We start from the raw sequence: 22,091 nt of genomic DNA, 5'->3' as shown, positions 1-22,091 counted from the left end.
CTTCTGAATCATGAATCAATACTTTGTAGAAGCATCTTTGGGTAAGTCTCTAAAAGCTTTCCACATCTGGATTGTGCAACATTTCCCTATTATTTTCTAAATTCTTCAAGCTCTGTCAAATTGGTTGTTGATCATGGCTAGATAACCATTTTCAGGTCTTGCCAGAGATTTTCAAGTAGATGTAAGTCCAATCTAACTCGGCCACTCAAGAACATTTACTGTCTTGGTAAGCAACTCCAGTGTAGACTCCCTAGTCCTTAACGGTTACAAGCATACCCATGACATGATGCAGCCACCACTATAGTAAAAAATATGGAGAGTGGTACTCACTAATGTGTATGTTTGGGGCAAATCCAATAACACTTTGTATTCAGGACAAAAAGTTATATTGCTTGGCCACATTTTTTTGCAGTATTACTTTAGTGCCTTGTTGCAAACAGGATGCATGTTTTGGAATATTTTTTAAATTATGTACATGCTTTCTTCTTTTCAATGTCAGTTAGGTTAGTATTGTGGAGTAACTACAATGTTGTTGATCCATCCTCAGGTTTCTCCTATCACAGCCATTAATCTGTAACTGTTTTAAAGTCACCATTGGCCTCATGGTGAAATTCCTGAGCGGTTTCCGTCCTCTCCGGCAACTGAGATAGAAAGGACACGCATATCTTTGTTGTGACTGGGCGTATTCATACACCATCCAAAGTGAAATTAATAACTTCTTCATGCTCACAGGGATATTCAATATCAGCTTTTTTTTTACCATCTACCAATAAGTGGCTTCCTTTGCGAGGAATTGGAAAACCTCTCTGGTCTTTGTGGTTGAATGTGTTTGAAATTCACTGCTCGACTGAGGGACCTTACAATTATCTGTATGAGTGGGATACAGAGTAGAGGTAGTCATTCAAAAATATTGTTAAACACTATTGCACTCCATGAGTCCATGCATCTTATTATGTGACTTGATAAACACATTTTTACCCCTGAACTTATTTAGGCTTGCCATAACAAAGGGGTTGAATACATATTGACTCAAGATTTTTTAAATTAATTTGCAAGAAAAATAAATAAATTATAACGTAATTCCACTTTGACATTATGGGTTATTGTGTGTAGACCAGTGACAATTTTTTGTATTTAAAAAAAAAAAAAAAAAGTTTTTTGAAAATAACATAAAATGTGGAAAAACTAATGGTATGTGAATACTTTCTGAAGGCACTGTACTTATCCAGCACAAGACTTGCAGTAGCTAGATCATTGTGTCCTCAAAAGCCTAAAAAGGCAGTTGAACCTGACAGCCTGTTGATGTCCTGATGTTAAGGGAAGTGGCCAGGCAAATGTCCAGTCATCTTGGCCTCCTAGCTTTCTCTGTGGAGAGTGTAGTCCTTGAATTATCAACTGTTTAAATCCCAAAGGACACTGGCCTTGCCTTTCATTCCTGTTTAAGCGTAAAGGGATTCTAATCCTAATGACAGTCTAACACAAATAGGTTCTGGACCATGAAAATATTGTTGTGTAATTCATGCAATTGACATTTTAACATTCGTCACCAAATGGAAAGTCTTATCTAGCGGACACGGCATGATGCATTGAGTAAATAAGCCAGGGAGAGGTTCCCCGTTTGGCTTAGTTTTGAAATGGCCATTGCGATTGGACTGTAACACAAATGAACTTTTCTCGATATGCTCAACCGGGCCTTAAATGATATACTGAAGTGTCCAGCGTTGTATTTTCTACCCGTCTCAAAGCCAGCCAAGGAGCTTTACTCTGTCTGGAAGACGTCCAGACAGTAGAACTGAGGAACATAATGTGGTGGTATGTGTTTATCCAAACCCAACGTTTCACTTTTCCTCTGCTCTGATTTATGACGTGTCATAGGTTTCAGATCCAACGCCAAGATTGGATTTTCCTCTAAATGTCACCCTCTTCTTTGCTCTTTCTATCTATTCCATTTGATTTCTTCTTAATTTCTCCTCACTCTCCTTGCCTTTTCTCTGTCCCTCTCATATTCCCCATTCTAGCCAGTTTAGCTAATGCAGCAATTGTCATGTTTAATTAGAAAAATACTAAGCAGGTTAATATTAACTGATACACTACATGACCAAAAATGATATGGACACCACTTCAAATTAGTGGCTTCGACTATTTCAGCAACACCGGTAGCTGAAAGGTGTAGAAAATCGAGCACACAGCCATGCAATCGCCATTGACAGACACTGGCAGTAGAATGGCCCGTACTGAAGAGCTCTGACTTTCAACGTGGCACCATCATAGGATGCCACCTTTACAACAAGTGAATTCTAAAAAAAAAATGGACCTGCTAGAGCTGCCCCGGTCAACTGTAAGTGCAGTTATTGTGAAGTGGAAACGTCTAGGAGCAACAACTGCTCAGTTGCGAAGTGGTAGGCCACACAAGCTCCTGAAGCATGTACCATGTATAAATCATCTGTCCTCTGTTGCAACACTCACTGAGTTCCAAACAGCCTCTGAAAGCAACTTCGGCACAAAACTGTTCTTTGGGGTGATGAATTACGCTTCATCATCTGGCAGTCCGACGGACGAATCTTGGTTTGGTGGATACCAGGAGAAGGCTACCTGCCTGACTGCATAGTGCCAAATGTAAAGTTTGGTGAAGAAGGAATAATGCTCTGGGGCTGTTTTTTTTATGGTTTGGGCTAGGCCCCTTAGTTCCAGTGAAGGGAAATCTTAACGTTACAGCATAAAATAACATTCTAGACGATTCAGTGCTTCCAACTTTGTGGAAACAGTTTGGGAAACAGTCCTATTTCAGCATGACAATGCCCCTGTGCACAAAGCGAGGTCCACACAGAAATGGTTTGTCGATCTTTGTGGAAGAACTTGACTGACCTGCACAGAGCCCTGACCTCAACCTCATCGAACACCTTTGGAATGAATTAGAACGCTGACTGCGAGCCAGGCCTTATTGCCTGACCTGACTAATGCTCTTGTGACTGAATGCAAGCAAGTCCCCGCAGCAATGTTTCAACATCTAATGGAAAGCCTTCCCAGAAGAGTGGAGGCTGTTATAGCAGCAAAAGGGGGAACAACTCCATATTAATGCCCATGATTTTGCAATGAGATGTTTGACAAGCAGGTGTCCACATACTCTTGGCAATGTAGTGTATATGCATTGATGTTTTTATATAAACCAATGGTTAGTTCAATGTGTGTAAACTATATTCCTTTGGGCTGCAATAGGAGCCATCTTTGTTTCCCCTCTACTACTCCATGTCTTTGAGATGTTGTAATGTAGGAGAACTATTGGATAGACTCTGACGGACTGGCTTATCTTGACCCTTTTACTGAGGAGTGGCCATAGACTGTATGGGAGTGCTCTTTGCACACCAGACTTGCCTGACCAACTGCAGAGCGCCGAGTGGTTAGAAGTAATATTCCTAAGGACGCCAGCTCATGTCTAACACAACCACTCCCCGTATTCTGATAGTCTATCCTTTCTTTTCTCACACTTTAAGATGGCCATTCATGTCCTCCTTCTTTATACATGTCCTTGAAATAGAACAACAGTGGTCTCATTCCCAGTCGGTAAAATAGAAGAGGTGTTTTGAAACCGGGAGCACACATTCTTGCCGAAGTTAAAACAGTTATAGTCGGTAATAATAGCAAGGTTTTGTTGACCTTGTTTGAATCTCAACGAAGCCTCAACGATACAGCAGCATTGATTGTGGTTGATGTATGTGTGTGAGGACACTCTGAACCTTTTGAGGATCTGTGTGTGTGTGTGTGTGTGTGTGTTTTGTATGCATATGTATGTGCTTAATCATAGAGTACACACAGACAAGCAAGAGCTTGAACTCTACACAGAACACCTGTTGGGTGAAGTACGCAGGGCGATGTCGCTGTCTAGTACGTCAAGGGCTCTCCTTGCCATGTTTACATCGGCTCAGCTCCAGCAGCCTAACGCTTACTCATCAACACTCTGATCCACTCCGACAGACTAATCCTCAACACATGATTCTAGATGAAATTTCCAGAAATGACACGAGTACAGTAGCTATGGCGTCACATTTTTCCGCCTCTAAGACACGCATGTGTTTCCCATAAGATTTACACGTTAGTAGTGTGCACTCCGGCTATAGATGGGCCTATAATGTACTTGGTTTATTTGGTTGTCTCATAAATATCACCCTTTTTATATCCACATTTTGAAATCCTTTTAGAATAACTTTCTCTGCTCATGCTCCTAAATAACATGTTCCTTCACAACAACTTGTCTCATCAATGGTATTCCTGTGTCTGTAATCGTGAAACATTAGATGGTTATGTCATAATTTGCTTGTGTAGCATACTTTGTGGAACTTGCTACAGTCTCTCTTTCTAAACAGCCAGGGACTGACTCTCTCATCTGTTGATGTAACACACTGTCTACTGCTTTGTCTGGCAACTCTGACCGTAGCCAAACAGACGTTTTACAAGCGGATACTCTCATTGGGCGTTTGGGACAGGGGAAGAGTGCTAGGGACTGTTCCCAGCGCGGAGTGCAACGGCCGGCTCGTTTGGAGTGAACCGAAGCGCGAGCAGACTTATCAGGGGATTAGCGGGCCGTCAGTTAAACCCAGACCGAGCACAGGGGTTGGTGTGAGGGAGCCTTAGCTAACCCATCTCTGGCGCACATCCTGAGTCTGAGCCTGATCAAACGGCATATAGTGCCGACTGACTTGGCAGCAATGAGTAAACAACTGGCCTAGACCCATAGAGAGCAATCAGCCGCTCTATTGTTTTATCTCTATGCATAGAGAGGAGAATCGCATTTACATTGCTAGGGTTCTTTCTCTACGCATAAACCTCTGTCTCTGTTGGGTCTCCCAATAAGCCCACCAACTCGTCAATCGGGGGGGGGGGGGGGGGGGGGGTTGTGATGAATAGACTAGACTGACCTCGACGTTCTCTAGCTATCTCACCGGATGTTCTGGCTGAGAATGAGAGACTTCAACTCCAATCAACGGCCTTGAAAGTCAGAGGAAAAGGCACTGGTGAGGAGCCGCTCCATTTTACCTAAAGTATATAGCATTTGGAGCATCTGGATGTGTTTCCATTGAGCTAAATGTCTTTCAGGCAGTTACATTCCCTTTTGGGAATTATGCATGTAATATACCAGAATGTATTACAAGTAACCTTCCCTACTGTAAGATATGATATCATAAACAGAATTGTTGGGTCGTTGGTCATCCTTGGCGGGGGAGGTAGTGCTTTCCTAGAAGTCTCTCTCAGGGGAATGTGTCACTCACTACTCTAGTGTTTGGGAATGTTACGAGCAGTAAGTGGTTTTTCTTAGTCACTGTGCCCCAAGCACGGAGAATATGGACTCCTTCCGGGATACACTGGGAGCAAAGCAGTGTGAGAAATAGTCTAGATCGTAGTTCACCGAGTACCACTTCCACCCCCTTCAACCTTCCTCTCTCGCTCTCTGAGCAAACAGCAGCCCTCACTGTCTTTTTAGGGTGTAGTGGGGATTTGAAGGGTGGTCATTTTGGTTTCTGGATTTAATCACTTGTGGAGCCCCAGGGTTGTACACTGACGTCATGCTCTCTCGCTGTGAGAGCCCAGGTCCTGTGGCATCCGGAGTTCATTTACCCATCAGGGCTCTCCGCTCGCCCCTCACGGATTGTTACTCTTGCATTTCAATACTACAAGACCTGAAGTTAAAACAACCCGTTCTGCCCTACCATAATATGTATTTATGTATCGGGCTTTGGAATATCGACGAGTGTAAAGTTCCCATCTGTATGGGATTGAGATCCGGGCTCTTCGCTGGCAATGGCAGAACACTGACATTCCTATCTTGCAGGAAATCACGCACAGAACGAGCAGTATGACTGGTGGCATTGTCATGCTGGACGGTCATGTCAGGATGAGCCTGCAGGAATGGTACCACATGAGGGAGGGCGATGTCTTCCCTGTAACGCACAGCGTGGAGATTGCCTGCACTGACAACAAGCTCAGTCCGATGATGCTGTGACGCACCGCCCCAGACCACGACGGACCCTCCACCTCCAAATCGATCCCGCTCCAGAGTACAGGCCTCGGTGTAACGCTCATTCCTTCGACGATAAACGCGAATCCGACCATCACCCCTGGTGAGACAAAACCGTGACTCATCAGTGAAGAGCACTTTTTGCCAGTCCTGTCTGGTCCAGCAACGGTGTGTTTGTGCCCATAGGCGACGTTGTTGCCGGTGATGTCTGGTAAGGACCTGCCTTTACAACAGGCCTACAAGCCCTCAGTCCAGCCTCTCTCAGCCTATTGCGGACAGTCTGAGCACTGATGGAGGGACTGTGCGTTCCTGGTGTAACTCGGGCAGTTGTTGCCATCCTGTACCTGTCCCGCAGGTGTGATGTTCGGATGTACCGATCCTGTGCAGGTGTTGTTACACGTGGTCTGCCACAGCGAGGACAATCAGCTGTCCGTCCCGTCTCCCTGTAGCGCGGTCTTAGGCGTCTCACAGTACAGACATTGCAATTTATTGCCCTGGCCACATCTGCAGTCCTCATGCCTCCTTGCAGCATGCCTAAGGCACGTTCACGCAGATGAGCAGGGACCCTGGGCATCTTTCTTTTGGTGTTTTTCAGGGTCAGTAGAAAGGACTCTTTAGGACACAAAGTTTTCATAACTGTGACCTTAATTCCCAACCGTCTGTAAGCTGTTAGTGTCTTAACAACCGTTCCACAGGAGCATGTTCATTAACTGTGTATGGTTCATTGAACAAGCATGGGAAACGGTGTTTAAACACTTTACAGTGAAGTTATTTGGATTTTTACGAATTATCTTTGAAAGACCGGGTCCTGAAAGGGACGTTTCTTTTTTTGCTGAGTTTAATTTGGATGTTGGGCCAAATCTGCCTGGATGGGCCACGCAAGGGGGGCATAAGTGGGCTCCAGAATGCCTTGGATGATCCATTCCAGACTCCGAAAGCTTGTACCCTTTATTGTTTAGACATCTCCAATGCAATATTGGTCCAGCCTTCACAGAACTAGTGCCTACATCAAACGTAAGTGCTTTCTGGCCATACTTTGAACGACTTGTTTGCAAGCTGCTAATACAAATGAACTGGGAAAGGGCAATACACAGATCCTCCATTTTATTTTAGATGAAGGATGATGTCAGAACACAGGCTAACCTTTGCTTTCAGTACCGCATGAGTATGCACATGCCTGGTCTCGTTCACCTGTTTGGAAAGCAAGGCTAGCGCATACCTGGTGCGGCAGATATGTTTTGGTTTGATGGTGCAGACTACATCTTAGCCTTGTGTCATATGTATAGACAAGTCATTGGCATGAAGCTAGCTAACATTTACTTTGGCGCACTAAAAGTCATAGGTATTGAACTGTGGGGTTGCAAGCTCAAATTCCATCCAATCATCCATGTTCGGTTTAACCAAGGTGGTTGACAGTGACGCCAGCCCCCCAGTTTCAGGACAATGAAGTGAATAATGGTTGAGTCTGTCAGGTCCTAGGGGGATAGGTATCAGTTGCCTCATTAGTTGTAGAGATGTGGTTGGCTAGTGACGTGAACCAGAGACCGCAGGACTCCCCAACAGCAACGCTCCCTAATTTATGGTTCTGCTTATTGAAGGGGGAAGAGAGGGGGTTGAAAGTGCCTCGCCAAAGTGGTGTAATTTCAGAGAACACATCATTGTGTTATTTATGAACATTAGGAGCAGGTGAGGACATTTTTAACTTGACTCCATCACCCGACTCATTTGAAGCAATTCCACATGAATGACGGACTCCCATTTTTAAAATAAAAACAAATCTACGTCAAACAAAAACCAATGATCGCAAAGTGAAACGAACCTTACAACTCTATGCACGAGGACTACTTCTAATAATTTCCAAAAATGTAATAAAACACATTTACTTGAACAGTGGAATTGCCCCTCACCGAGCACTGAAACATGATAGTGTAGGTCTGTGGTCTTTGATCCAGTATTATGTGTTGTGGTGATTGCACTTCGTGTGTGCATATTAACACAGGCAGCACTAGACCTCTCAAGTCTTGATTTCATTATTTTATCAGACATGATTATTATTTCTGGGTGGTTGAACACTTATCACAGGGCTTTCCTTCAGCGACGCTGTAATGTTTTGGCAAACAGATACCATTACCATAATGCGCAAACAATATTATTGTGCACTGTGTACTTCAGCTAAGATATAGTATGTCATCAAACTGATGTTCCTTTAAAAACGTTATAAATATAACATATGTTAGTGAATATACACTACATGACCAAAAGTATGTGGACACCTGCTGGTCGAACACCTCGTTCCAAAATCATGGGGATTAATATGGAGTTGTCCCCCCCCCTTTCCTGCTATTAGGATCAAATCCAAATTGTATTAGTCACATGCGCCAAATACAACAGGTCTACACCTTACTGTACAGTGAAATGCTTACTTATAAGGCCCTAACCAACAATGCAGTTTAAAAAATACAAATAAGAAATAAAAGTAACAAGTAGTTAAAGAGCAGCAGTAAAATAACAATAGCGAGACTATATACAGAGGGTACCGTACAGAGTTAATATGCGGGGGCACCGGTTAGTTGAGGTAATATGTACATGTAGGTAGAGTTATTAAAGCGGCTATGCATTTATAATAATGGAGAGTAGCAGCGGTGTAAAAGAGAGGGGGGGAGCAATGCAAATAGTCTGGGTAGCCATTTGATTAGATGTTCAGGAGTCTTATTGCTTGGGGGAAGAAGCTGTTTATAAGCCTCTGAAAAGAAAGGAGGATCAAGGCACTCTTCATATAATTAATTAAAATGCCTTTATTTGTATGGCGTGTTCAATAGAAACAAAGTTTTACAAATCCGCCGCGTTTCGGCTGCATGGCCTTCGTCAGGGAGTATAGTTTACTCCACTTGATTCATCTCTCTCCGCTCTCTCTCTCTCGCCATGCCGCTTTCCACACAGAAAAGCTCCATGCCGCTTTCCACACACTAGTCCCATCCCCTGTCACTCAAGGAGCGCATTTGTTGTTGCTAGCCCACGAGACACCTTCGTTCAGTCTGTTGCATGTGCTGCATTAACCATTCAATGTTGATGACAACGATAATGGTTTGCAATGGTTTGCAAGCCCTGCCACATCCGACGAGCATCGGTGCCGGTGTAGTACAATTTGATCTTAGTCCTGTATTGACGCTTTGCCTGTTTGATGTTTGTCGGAGGGCATAGCGGGATGTCTTATAAGCTTCCGGGTTGGAGTCCCGCTCCTTGTAAGCGGCAGCTCTAGCCTTTAGCCCAGTGCGGATGATGCCTGTAATCCATGGCTTCTGGTTGGGATATGTACGTACATTCACTGTGGGGACGACATCATCGATGCACTTATTGATGAAGCCAATGACTGATGTGGTGTACTCCTCAATGCCATAGGAAGAATCCCGGAACATATTCCAGTCTGTGCTAGCAAAAGTCCTATCGCTTAGCATCTGCTTCATCTGACCACTTTTTTTTTTGACCAAGTCCCTGGTGCTTCCTGCTTTAATTTTAGCTTGTAAACAGGAATCCTGTTTGATGGAATTATGATGGAATTATGGTCAGATTTGCAAATGGAGGGTGAGGGAGAGCTTGGTACTTGTCTCCGTGTGGAGTAAAGGTGGTCTAGAGTTATTTAAAAAAGAAAAAATTGTCCTCTTCTGGTTGTCCAGAAGTTATTTTCGGTCATAAGAGATGGTAGCAGCAACATTATGTACAAAATAAGTTACAAACAACGCAAAAAAATGAACATAAACACAATCTGTTAGGAGCACGTAAAACGTCAGCCATCTTCTCCAGCGCCGTCTTGGAAGTTGGAAGCACAGAATTGTCTAGAATGTCATTGTATGCTGTAGCGTTAATATTTCCCTTCACTGGAACTAAGGGCCCTAGCCCGAACCATGAATAACAGCCCCAGACCATTATTCCTCTTCCACCAAACTTTACAGTTGGCAGTATGCATGGGGTAGGTAGTGTTCTCCTGGCATCCACCAAACCCAGATTAGTCCGTCGAACTGACAGATGGTGAAGCGTGATGTATTACTCCAGAGAATGCGTTTCCACTGCGCCAGAGTCAAATAGCGGTGAGCTTTACACCACTCCAGGCGACACTTGGCATTGCGCATTTTAATCTTAGGCTTGTGTGCAGCTGCTTGGCCATGGAAACCCATTTCATGAAGCTCCCGACGAACAGTTTGTGTACTGATGTTGCTTCCAGAGGTAGTTTGTAACTCGGTAGTGAGTGTTGCAACCGAATGCAGATTACTTTTAAGCCCAATGCAATTCAGCACTCGCTGGTCCCGTTCTGTGAGCTTGTGTGGCCTACCACTTTGTGCTTGAGCCTTTGTTGATCCTAGATGTTTCCACTTCACAATAACAGCACTTACAGTTGACCAGGGCAGCTCTATGGAGATTGCATGTCTGTGTGCTTGATTGTATACACCTGCCAGCAACGGGTGTGGCTGAAATAGCCCTATCCACTAATTTGAAAGGGTGTCCACATACTTTTGTGTATATATAGCGAATGTAGGCCTATCCTCGATTTGTGTTTTCACAAGTCGACTGTCATGAGTTTGACATGAGGGTAGTCAGTCTTCACCGCTGTCTCGGTTGGTGGTCCACACAGATCTCCATCTCTTCCCAACATAAATATTTACCTCAAATATTTGCATTTACCGTTTCATTCCTTTCATCTCGGAGACAGTAGATTCAGAGGGGTTGATAGTGTTACGGAGGAGTGCAAGCAAAGCCCAGAGTGATAGCTCTGTGCCACCTCTCTCTCTCTGTGTGTCTGCGTGTGCCTCTCGCTTTCATCACACAGCAATAAAAGTTAATAGCTGTTTTGAACTACCTCTCATGAATGCCATGTCTCCATCTCCTGTTCCCTCTCTTTCTCCTATTTCACTCCATGTCTCTCTCTCTCTCTCTCTCCATTGAGTGTTAAGTTTTAGTTAAACTTCAGTTCAGTTAAAGGTGAACAGTAGAAAGTGAAGAGAATGACAGACAGAAAAATGCTTGCAAATGACAAATTTAACAGACCAAAACACTACAGGTGTTAACATTTTAAGTTCACTGATGTCTCTCCTTTCCAGAGTTCATCTCATCTCCCCCTCCACCCTGTGTGTCCCCCTCTCCCTGCCTCCTTGCCGCTTGCCTTCCCTAGCACAAAGGGTTCATTTTAAAGGCTCATGTTCACGCCGACACTGTTTTTCTGTTGCAGGGATGGAACAAGTCACAATGAGCGACCGGTTCGACTGCGACAACTGCAAGGAGTCCCTATATGGACGCAAGTACATCCAGGCAGATGGGGGAGAGGGGGACAACCCCTACTGCATCCCCTGTTACGACAGCCTGTTCGCCAACACCTGCGACGAGTGCAAGGAGCTAATCGGCCATGATGCCAGGGTAAGACTTTTGATGGATCCACTAGTGGGTTATGTTCATTAGGGCATGCAATACTTGTTGAGTCATTTCAACACTGCAAACTGTTGTTACATGGTAATGAGTGGTAGTTGGTAGTTCTCGTTAATTATGCATTCTGTATGCTAAATGAGGCAGTTGTCTTTCATGGTATGAATGTGGCAGTGCAAGGATTAGGCTAATTTAACATGCCATTACAGATGGTTTCCAACCAAGCTCAACTAGCCAGCCATGCCGTGTCAGACCATGAAATGTTGTGTGAGGAAAATGTCTCCTTGTTCTCCACAATGAATGCAGTTTTAATATTTCCTTAATGGAAAACAAACACATGAAGCTGTTTATTTGCGACAGTAACAAGAGGGAGTGGATGGGATAAGCGATGTGGGTGGGTGTGTGTTCTCCCAGCCTCTCTCACTCTCACAGCTCGGGGATTCGACCTGCCGCCCCAGGAGTTTTCCTGGTACTTGCCGTGTCAGGATGACCTGGGAGTCACCAGAGTTGTTTTCATTACAGATCCGGAACACTTTAAATTAGATGTATAATGCACTATTTTTTTAGATAATTTACAATACTTGACCATGGTGGTCACAGTAGTTCACTGGTCATTTGAAACGGGGTCACCAATGCAATTGTATCCAATGTACATGTGTAGCCAATCACTTCTACATTACACCTTCCATTACATCGTGTGGCCTACATTGCACTCCTTTCCAGGGAGTCCTAGGAATTTGTGTCTATAAATTGTCTTGGATGGAAGAATAGAATGACCATAAAGTACTAATCTTGCAAATGTAACCTGTATTTTGACCTGCTCCCAACTACTCCAAACACGACAAAGCACAGGGTCAGCATCAGTGCAGCGCCCCTGGAGCAGTCTAGGAGTGAAGTGGCTTGCTCAATGGCACAACGGTAGTGGATGGGTAGCTATGATTCTGATCTCTACTGTTGCCCTTGTTGTATCTTCAGGAGCTGTTCTACGAGAACAGGCACTACCACGAGCACTGTTTCCGTTGTTTCCGCTGTGACCGCTCGCTGGCGGATGAGCCCTTCACCAGCCAGGAGGAGGCGCTGCTGTGCAACGACTGCTACTGCAATGAGTTCTCATCCAAGTGTGTGGCCTGCGACAAGACCGTCATGCCAGGTACTGGGGGGGTGGGGTGTAATGAAATGAATGGAGCCCATCCTCTGATTTTTAGTGACACCAGCCTCCACTGACATGAAAACACTCCTAGCATATATATTTAACATAGGCTACACATACTGTACACTACGTGACACAAGACTGTAATCATGATCTCCCCCACGTCCCTGGAAATTGTTTGTCCTTGCGTCACCCAGGCACTGTTCATAATTTGTGCAGCTGAGTGTTTAAGATGGTCTGAAGATATAGGATATTGAACATGAAAAGCACAAAGAGGCTTTGTCGTAAAGCTTGAGATATAGAGAAATCTTTGACAACAAAACATTTGCACCTAGCCAGAGAAAGAGATACAGAGGAAGCGAGAATGTCAGAGAGACAAAAGAGAGAGAAGAAAGAGTTAGCGCGGCCGGGGCAGAATGTGACAGAGTAATTGCCAGTTTGCCTTACTTGCTGTCTCTGAGCCAAATCCCCGTGCCTTGGAGAGTGGCCAAGTGTCTGATGATAACGAGATAAGCCCGTAAACTATTTCGGCACCACTGTATCAGCCAAAACGGGGGAAAAAAATCGTAAAACAGCAAATGATTCCAGGAAGAGTGTGGTGGAGGTGGTGTACCTTCTTTTTTTTTTTTTTTTGGATACTTCTCTTTTAGTTTAGACAAATCCCCTTCACTGTATTCAGTATGCGTTGATGGTGTTGGATGGTGTCAGTAGAGATGTCAGATAGCTAACTGTGAAGATAAATGTATCTTTCCAGAGCCTGGAAAATAATGACATGTTTTAGTGCCAACCAGATTGGGTATAGTGTCATATTATTCCATCACACTTTATTTGGGCAAATAATTTTTCTTTAATGAGTTGGACAAGAGGGATTTACTCCAGACACCCTAACAGGCCCTCATCCCCGTCATTCGCAGGAGAACGAGGCGGAGGTAGGGCGGAAGGAGATCGGGGTGCCTTGTGAGGATCCTGGCGACGTGTGGCTAATCTGCCTTTACCATCGTTGCAATTGGCCAACGTACAATCGCTGGATAATAAAGTGGACGAACTAAAAGCACGTATATCCTACCAACGGGACGTTAAACTGTAATATCGTATGTTTCAGAGTCGTGGCTGAACGTCGACCTCTTCTTGAACTGCACTGTTGGTTAAGGGCTTGTCAGTAAGCATTTCACGGTAAAGTCAACACTTGTATTCGGCGCATGTGACAAATAAAGTTTGATTTGATTAACATACAGCTGGCGGGTTATACACTGTATCGGCAGCAGCCTCTGGTAAGACACCCTAGTCATAGACTGTTCTCGCATGGGGGAGGAGGTGTGATGGTGCTTTGCTGGTGAAACTGTCAGTGATTTAATTAGAATTCAAGGCACCAGTATGAACCAGTATGGCTGAACCAGTATGGCTACCACAGCGTTCTGCAGCAATACGCCAACCCAATATGGTTTGCGCTTAGTGGGGCTATAATTTGTTTTTCAACAGGACAATGACCCAACACACCTCCAGGCTGTGTAAGGGCTATTTGAACAAGAAGGAGAGTGATGTAGTGCTGCATTAGATGACCTGGCCTCCACTAGATGACCTGGCCTCAACAATCACCCGACCTCAACCCAATTGAGATGGTTTGGGATGAGTTGGACCGCGAGTGAAGGAAAAGCAGCCAACAAGTGCTCAGCATATGTGGGAACTACAATGTAGAAAATATTAAAAAATAAAAACCCTTGAATGAGTAGGTGTGTCCAAACTTTTGACTGGTGCTGTAGATGATCTACAGATAGTCATACTATCGACAAAGTGTCTTTAGCATCTAGGTTTAGAATAAGGGTTAGGGTTAGTGGATTGTTTTTTGAAATGTTGATGACAGTTATTGAACATCTACAAACCATATACTGTAATTGGGAGTTGGGATTATCCAAATAAAGTGTTAGCTATTATTCTGATGTTGTGCTGCTGCTAGTGGCTTCTTGCCTAGGGTGTAGTTTTGCACTGTCAAGCTTCACTTGGTAAAGCTCAGGTGTCATTTTTCTTAGAACTCCATACCAAACTTAAATCACCTCAAGAATATCCCCTAAGCCTTTCCAATGGAATCCTCAGAAGCACTCTGTCACTTAGACGGATCTGATAGTATTTGAACCCAGGTCTTGTTCTATTTGAAATCTTTCAAAAACTTTGAGCATTCGCTTTAGCCAGCCTGGTGTACCAGGTGGGCGGGGTTTGCAAATGTTGGACTTTTCTATTGGTTCCATTGCAACAGGCAAGTTCAATCAAGCACAGCTTTAAGTATTTGACATATTTTCAAAAAGTATTTGAACCCAGGTCTGGATTGAGCTACAGTAATGTCGGTTGCCAGGGATATTCAGCCAAGCGGTGAAGTGTTGTGCACTCTTGACGGGGCTTTTTCTTTTTGTTCTCACTCAATTTTCCCTTCAACAAAATATTTCCTCAACAGTGGGACATTCTGTTGCTATTATCGCTGTCAACTGCCATTCATCTTCTGACTTGGACCTTCTTTTTCGTAAAAAAAAAAAAATGCTTTTTACTTCAATATTGTCTAATACCAAATAAATATTTCCTTCTTTCTCATTTCATTTTTCTCTCCTCTCTCTCTGCACTCCCAGGCACGAGGAAGTTGGAGTATGGTGGCTCCACATGGCACGAGGGATGTTTCATCTGCCACAGCTGTGAGCAGCCCATCGGCTCCAAGTCCTTCATCCCAGACAAGGATGAACACTACTGCGTGTCCTGCTATGAGGACAAGTTCGCCCCGCGCTGCACCCGCTGCAAAAAGGTCCGTGTGAACATTTCCCCCAAATTCCCTCTTTTTATTCCCTGCTTATTCCATATTTCCTGATTCTGGGAATCAAAGGGGTTAAGGAGTTGTGTGGCAAAAGCCTTAACAGAGGGTATCCATTCTGTATTATTATGAAACATTTTTATCACATCTATTGAGTGTATTCCATTCTATCATCTTGACTTGTGGTCTGAGTAACTATGATGACCTTTGACCCTCTCTTCCCTCCAGGCCCTGGCTAAAGGGGGCGTGACGTATCGGGATGAGCCGTGGCACAAGGAGTGCTTTGTGTGTGCGGGCTGCAAGGTGCAGCTGGCAGGGCAGCACTTCACCTCGCGCGAAGACAACCCCTACTGCCTCAAGTGCTTCGGCAGCCTATACTCCAAGAAGTGTGAGGCCTGCAGCAAGCCTATCACAGGTAGGGTCAAAGGTCATAGACAGCTATTATGACCCAGTAGCAGGGGACAGTTGAGACAGGCTGCTATAGACATGTATTTTTTTTCCTGAGGATCCAGGTTTACTGAGTAATTGTTGGCCATGTTCCAGACTGCCTACATAGCAGTCGCGCACCAAATCTCAAAAGGGATGGATAACATGGCATTCAATCATTGGTTATTTTTACTCGTGGCTACTGCATTGCAGATCATCTGGAACGCGGCCATTGATTACACATGTTTATGTATGGGAGGCGACCTCAGTGGCTACTTGCTGTTTTGTTAAATAACTATTTCAATGTTGAAAATAATACCTTCCTGTCTTGTCCAGGTTTTGGCGGAGGGAAGTACATCTCGTTTGAGGAGCGCCAGTGGCACCAGCCCTGCTTCACCTGCACAGAGTGCTCCGTCTCTCTGGTGGGGGCGGGCTTCTTCCCCAATGGAGACCAGATCCTGTGTCGCGACTGCAACACCAATAGCAATCTATAGACCACACACAGACACCGTATCGCCCCTCTCCTCACACACGCCCACCTAGGTCAACCCCAGGGCCGCCCCCCCCCCCCCCCCCCCCCATCACTGCCAAGGTTGTTAACACAGACCCACAGACTGCCTCTCAGGTCATGCCAACACACACAACTTGCTCACTAGACCACAGCTCGATCCCTCATCCTCCCCCAGAGCTTTCTGCTGCTTGCTGTCAAACACCAGAGCGAAGCATCAGGCTACTGAAGCACAGACGTAGACAAAAATCAGCCAGACTAAGGTTGATATAACTTGGCAGAGGCACGTTTTCATTGTCGTCTTTGCCAAATAGACCTACTTTATCTTCACCTGTATGTACGAGTGACTTTCAGGTCCGATTATGTTTGGTTTAACAGAGGGGGGGGGGGGGAAGTCTTATCTTCGGACAGAACTGAACCGTTATGAACGATTAACTGATTAGGGGTGTCATTTGATGGGTTGCCAATGATCTACCAACCAAAAGAATGATCTACCAACCAAAATAATGACCTACCAAAGAAATGTAATATCTGCCATCAAAGAATGAACTGGTATGGGGGAAAACCATGGATCTGAATTGAATTCCACGATCACTACTCCAATATGCTGTATTAGAGGCTATAGCATTTGAATATGTGAGGATAACATTGACCAACATGCAAATTGTCCATCGAACATTGGTCGAAATCATACTATTTTGATGTAGTTGCGATCTAGACTGGAGAGGGGAGATCCACTCCAAGGCTTTCCTTCTCCACAATAAGTTGTGACTGTGACAAAGTGTTATGTGCCTTTAAAAAAAAATCCCTTACTTTATATAGTATGTATTATCAAACCAAAGAAAAGAAAAATGCTTACAGCTATGCGTACTTTTTTTGCTAGATTTTTTGTATGAACGCATCACCACTAATCTATGAAAGCAACACTTTGTAAAGCAGCCACAGAACCCTGATATTTACTCCATTTGTAAATATGTTATGCAAGTCAAATATGTTTGAGTGATTCAATGCTGATAATTGCAGTTTTGTGCATATGACTGTTCTCCTGTGTCAATTCGGGTTTCAAAGCAGTATTTGCTGTCTTGCTTTAGTTGTTACTTAACCTGTAGCCGGATCATAATTATTTGAAGAGAATAATATGTTGCAGTGGTTTGTTTATGCCGTTGTCCAACACTGCTCCAGACAGTGAATGTCTTCAATAGTATACCAAAGAAAAGGTCCAAGAGATGAAGAAAAATCTAGAAATTGAGAGAACGTGAAAAGAAAGAAAGCTTGGCGTGCTGGAGAAAAACCCAATGAAGTCAGTTAAGACATAAGCAGCACGTTGTCATGTATTTGCACTATGGCTAAAATATTTTCCTTGCTCCCATCATTTGTGAACATACAAACGCAACACGAGCATTTTATATATGGAGCAACACCTAAACCACTCTTTGCCTTTAAATAACTATTGTTTACTTTTTTCCATATTGACATTTATCTATGATATTTTTCATCAAGCATATTTCCTTTTTTCCGCCTTTTGTATTTAACCTTTCTGCTATTATCGCTGTTGTTTGATAATAAATGGGCTAGTCCCAAAGAAGCTGAGCTGCATTTCATCAACTAAGTGGTATGCATGTCTTTGTCATTACCAGACATGGGTTCAAATTCTATTTGAAATAATTTAGCTGGGCTTAATTGAGCTTGCCTGACGCAATGGAACCAATAGAATAGTCGCAAGACTGCAAACCCCACCCATTGGCACTTCAGGCAGTCTAAGGCAAATGCTGAAAGTATTTGAAAGATTTCAAATAGTATTTGTTTGCCTAAAAATTATATTGATTGTTGCTGTTGATTGTCAGGTATAGAAGAAAATTAAAATAAATATCTTTATTTCATTATTTTGAGCTTTGATGCTGGCAAGTCAGAGTTGGCAAATGTGCTTTTTATGATTCTAAAAAATATGGAGAAACACGCCATCGGTGTGATGGAAGAGTTGATTCAAATCAGTTAAGTGTATTCTGTTAAATTGTTCATTTGTATGACCTGTTTATAAAATGTTATTAAAGAAGTCTTAATTCAAACTTAGTAACTTTCATTTAAAAATAAAAATGTTTAACCCGAAAACCAGATGTTTTGGACTTAGATTTAGTGAAACACCTCTTCTGGTCTTAATATTGACAGTTCATTGCAAAAGTGATATTTTGATCTTTAGGAGTAAATCTAGCTCTTTTTGCTCTTACAAGGCGCCTCTAAGTCATCTCAAGGGAGGTATTCGGTATGAAATACACTCCCATCTATATGAGCTGGTGGTACCACCTCAAGGATAAATATAAAAGCAGGTGACACAATGTTCTTGGTAAGTGGAGTGTGCCAATTATATATTGCATGATGCTTCCTTGACCTAACTACTGACGTTACACAAAATTCAAAAGGAATTAAGGTCCATTTCAGCATATGACCAAATTGAACGTTTATACACGTACTGTATGTGCTTTTACGAATAAATAAAACATGTAGGCTACGAGGATTATGTTTATATTCATAGCTACATCCATTGTAACAAGAAATTGATGACAATGGTGGTCATGTCAACTAGTTATTTTTTTTCTCCCCAAACCGCTATGACTGATTGGTGGCGCAGTCCGATTTAAAACAGTTGGCTCATAGTTCAACCAATCAATCAAATAAATACATCAAATGTATTTATAAAGCCCTTTTACATCAGCCGATGTCACAAAGTGCTGTACAGAAACCCAGCCTGAAACCCCAAACAGCAAGCAATGCCGATGTAGAAGCACGGTTGCTAGGAAAAACTCCCTAGAAAGACCGGAACCTAGGAAGAAACCTGGAGAGGAACCAGGCTCTGAAGGGTGGCCAATCCTCTTTTGGCTGTTCAATGATTGTGAGTTCTAATTCGACATGGGCCTGTATTTACAATATTAAACCCGTGCCAACACAATTCTAATTCTGAAAAGTGAAAGCATACTTGTGAGATAGGTCACCCTGGTAGTAGTTGTAGGTTTTAATACAGTACCCAAGACCAATCTGTGAGTTAATTTGACCATTGGAAAAAAAGGTACTGTGTAAATACTGCAATGCAGGTTGGATTGAATTGAACCCCTAGTCTTCATTTTCAAGTTGATGATTGCACTTTTCTTCCCAACACAATACTGCAATAAATGTGAGTCTACATTTCAAATATTTGTTATGTGCCCAATGGGGGATTTGAACTTACTCTGCAAGTGGCAGGAACTCCCCAAAGCCATATTTACATCCGATGCACATTATTTTATTATCAGAACGTGCCAGTGGACTTCTGGTAAGTATGCTTTAGTGAAAAAGTGTTGGGATTAGGTACAACTAAATTTACCCACCCCCAAAATGAATATTTCAGAGCAATTCCCCCCACCCACAACTTCTCACCTGAATGCATTTTTTGTACTTATTTGAAAGGGTTGGGAAAAGGCTGAAAATGGGGTTGAGATTTACCCTAATGTGTGGGTTGATGTTGTGCTAGTGATCTTATACTGTATACAGTAAGTCATCCAGTTCGGCACTTGTTTGTGCAACTAGCTTTAGACAGTCAATGTATGTAATTCAAATGATATTTTACTGGCAGTATAGTATATGTCCAGATTCCTACTTCTTTGTTGGCCGAGGTTCAGTGTAACCCAACTACTGGAAACCTCTCGGCCTGATTCAGTATATAACACAAGGGTGTAGGAACTACACATCTTTGCTATGACGGTGTGTGTGTATGCATGTATGTGTGTTTATGCTGAGTAGGCCGTTTCATCGCCTTGATAAAGCAAACGGGCCAATAACAAACAGACCGCCAGATACTCTCTCTCCTGCGGGCATTGGTTCAATGTCTTTCTCCCTCCTGCCTTTCAGATTTTTTCACCAAAAAAGGAAATGGAAAACTTTGCTCATGGGAGGGGAAGAGGACTGGAGGGAGCGAGAGAAAGAGGGAGGACGAGCACATCTGGAGCTGCTCCATGGTAAAATTCACTCGGGGCCAGTTGCACACACATGGCCCCTCAGATTTATGGGAAGATGACTAGGGTAGTGAGGTGAGGGCTGATCGGAGTGGTCAGAGCAAGCCCATATTACTGAACCATCTCACAAACAGACATGAGCTGAAGTTGTTTATATGGAAACTGACCTTAATTAAAGATGGTATAGGCTAAAAGACTCTGGGGCTCTAAGAAGTTCGACTATATTTGTAATGACTGAAAGTGTGAATAAAACAATTACACAATCTAGCAGGGAATAAAGAAAGATTCAGAGTATTGTGGTAATAGTATATTGTATACCTTGTTCTATAGTGATTGGTCAGCCAACAGCAGTGACTGAAAAGTGGTCCTCAAGTAGACAAATGGCGCTGAGGGGGAGGGCTTATACCTTAGACCCACTTCAATTTGCATACCGCCACAATAAATCCACAGACAATGCAATTGCACTGCACACTGCCCTATCCCATTCAGACAAGAGGAATACCTATGTAACAATGCTGTTCATTGACTATAGCTCAGCCTTCAACACCATAGAACCTTCCAAGTTCATCATTAAGCTCGGGGCCCTGGGTCTGAACTAGATGTCGACCGATTATGATTTTTCAACGCCGATACCGATACCGATTATTGGAGGACCGAAAAAAGCCAATACCGATTAATCGGCCGATTTTTTTAACATTTATTTGTAATAATGACAATTACAACAATACTGAACGAACACTTATTTTAACTTAATATAATACATCAATAAAATCAATTTAGCCTCAAATAAATAATGAAACATGTTCAATTTGGTTTAAATAATGCAAAAACAAAGTGTTGGAGAAGAAAGTAAAAGTGCAATATGTGCCATGTAAGAAAGCTAACGTTTAAGTTCCTTGCTCAGAACATGAGAACATATGAAAGCTGGTGGTTCCTTTTAACATGAGTCTTCAATATTCCCAGGTAAGAAGTTTTAGGTTGTAGTTATTATAGGAATTATAGGACTATTTCTCTTTATACGATTTGTATTTCATATACCTTTGACTATTGGATGTTCTTATAGGCACTTTAGTATTGCCAGTGTAACAGTATAGCTTCCATCCCTCTCCTCGCCGCTACCTGGGATCGAACCAGGAACACATTGACAACAGCCACCCTCGAAGCAGTGTTACCCATGCAGAGCAAGGGGAACAACTACTCCAAGTCTCAGAGCGAGTGACGTTTGAAACGCTATTAGCGCGCACCCCGATAACTAGCTAGCCATTTCACATCGGTTACACCAGCCTAATCTCGGGAGTTGATAGGCTTGAAGTCATAAACAGCGCAATGCTTGAAGCATTGCGAAGAGCTGCTGGCAAAACGCACGAAAGTGCTGTTTGAATGAATGCTTACGAGCCTGCTGGTGCCTACCATCGCTCAGTCAGACTGCTCTATCAAATCATAGACTTAATTATAACATAACAACACACAGAAATATGAGCCTTAGGTCATTAATATGGTCAAATCCAGAAACGATCATTTTGAAAATAAAACGTTTACTTTCAGTGAAATACGGAACCGTTCCATCACAAAGCCCCACAAAGCCCAAGACTCAGTTACACCAGCTCTGTCAGGAGGAATGGGCCGAAATTCACCAAACTTATTGTGGGAAGCTTGTGGAAGGCTACTAAAAACGTTTGACCCAAGTTAAACAATTAAAGGCAATGAAACCAAATACTAATTGAGTGTATGTAAACTTCTGACCCACTGGGAATGCGATGAAAGAAATAAAAGCTGAAATAAATCATTGTCTCTACTAGAATTCTGACATT

The 22,091-nt window shown here is 43.1% G+C and overlaps 1 protein-coding gene across 2 annotated transcripts in view; it reads left to right on the top strand.

The window, feature by feature from the left end:
• LOC120048331 (four and a half LIM domains protein 3-like) overlaps positions 1-18,346 on the top strand; it is a 46,972-nt gene extending 28,626 nt beyond the window's left edge. For both annotated transcript variants that reach the window (XM_038994223.1, XM_038994224.1), the window contains exons 2-6: positions 11,232-11,416; positions 12,398-12,572; positions 15,188-15,357; positions 15,592-15,778; positions 16,126-18,346. In XM_038994223.1, the coding sequence (XP_038850151.1) occupies positions 11,232-11,416; positions 12,398-12,572; positions 15,188-15,357; positions 15,592-15,778; positions 16,126-16,283 (875 nt within the window). In that variant the 3' untranslated portion in view covers positions 16,284-18,346. The remainder of the gene's footprint in view (positions 1-11,231; positions 11,417-12,397; positions 12,573-15,187; positions 15,358-15,591; positions 15,779-16,125) is intronic.
• The last annotated feature ends 3,745 nt before the right edge of the window (positions 18,347-22,091 follow it).

The sequence above is a fragment of the Salvelinus namaycush genome, chromosome 5, assembly GCF_016432855.1.
Source record: "Salvelinus namaycush isolate Seneca chromosome 5, SaNama_1.0, whole genome shotgun sequence".
In the NCBI taxonomy this organism is placed as follows: domain Eukaryota; kingdom Metazoa; phylum Chordata; class Actinopteri; order Salmoniformes; family Salmonidae; genus Salvelinus; species Salvelinus namaycush.
The sequence above is the reverse complement of the archived record's forward strand: the minus strand, read 5'-3'. Positions and strand labels throughout refer to the sequence as shown.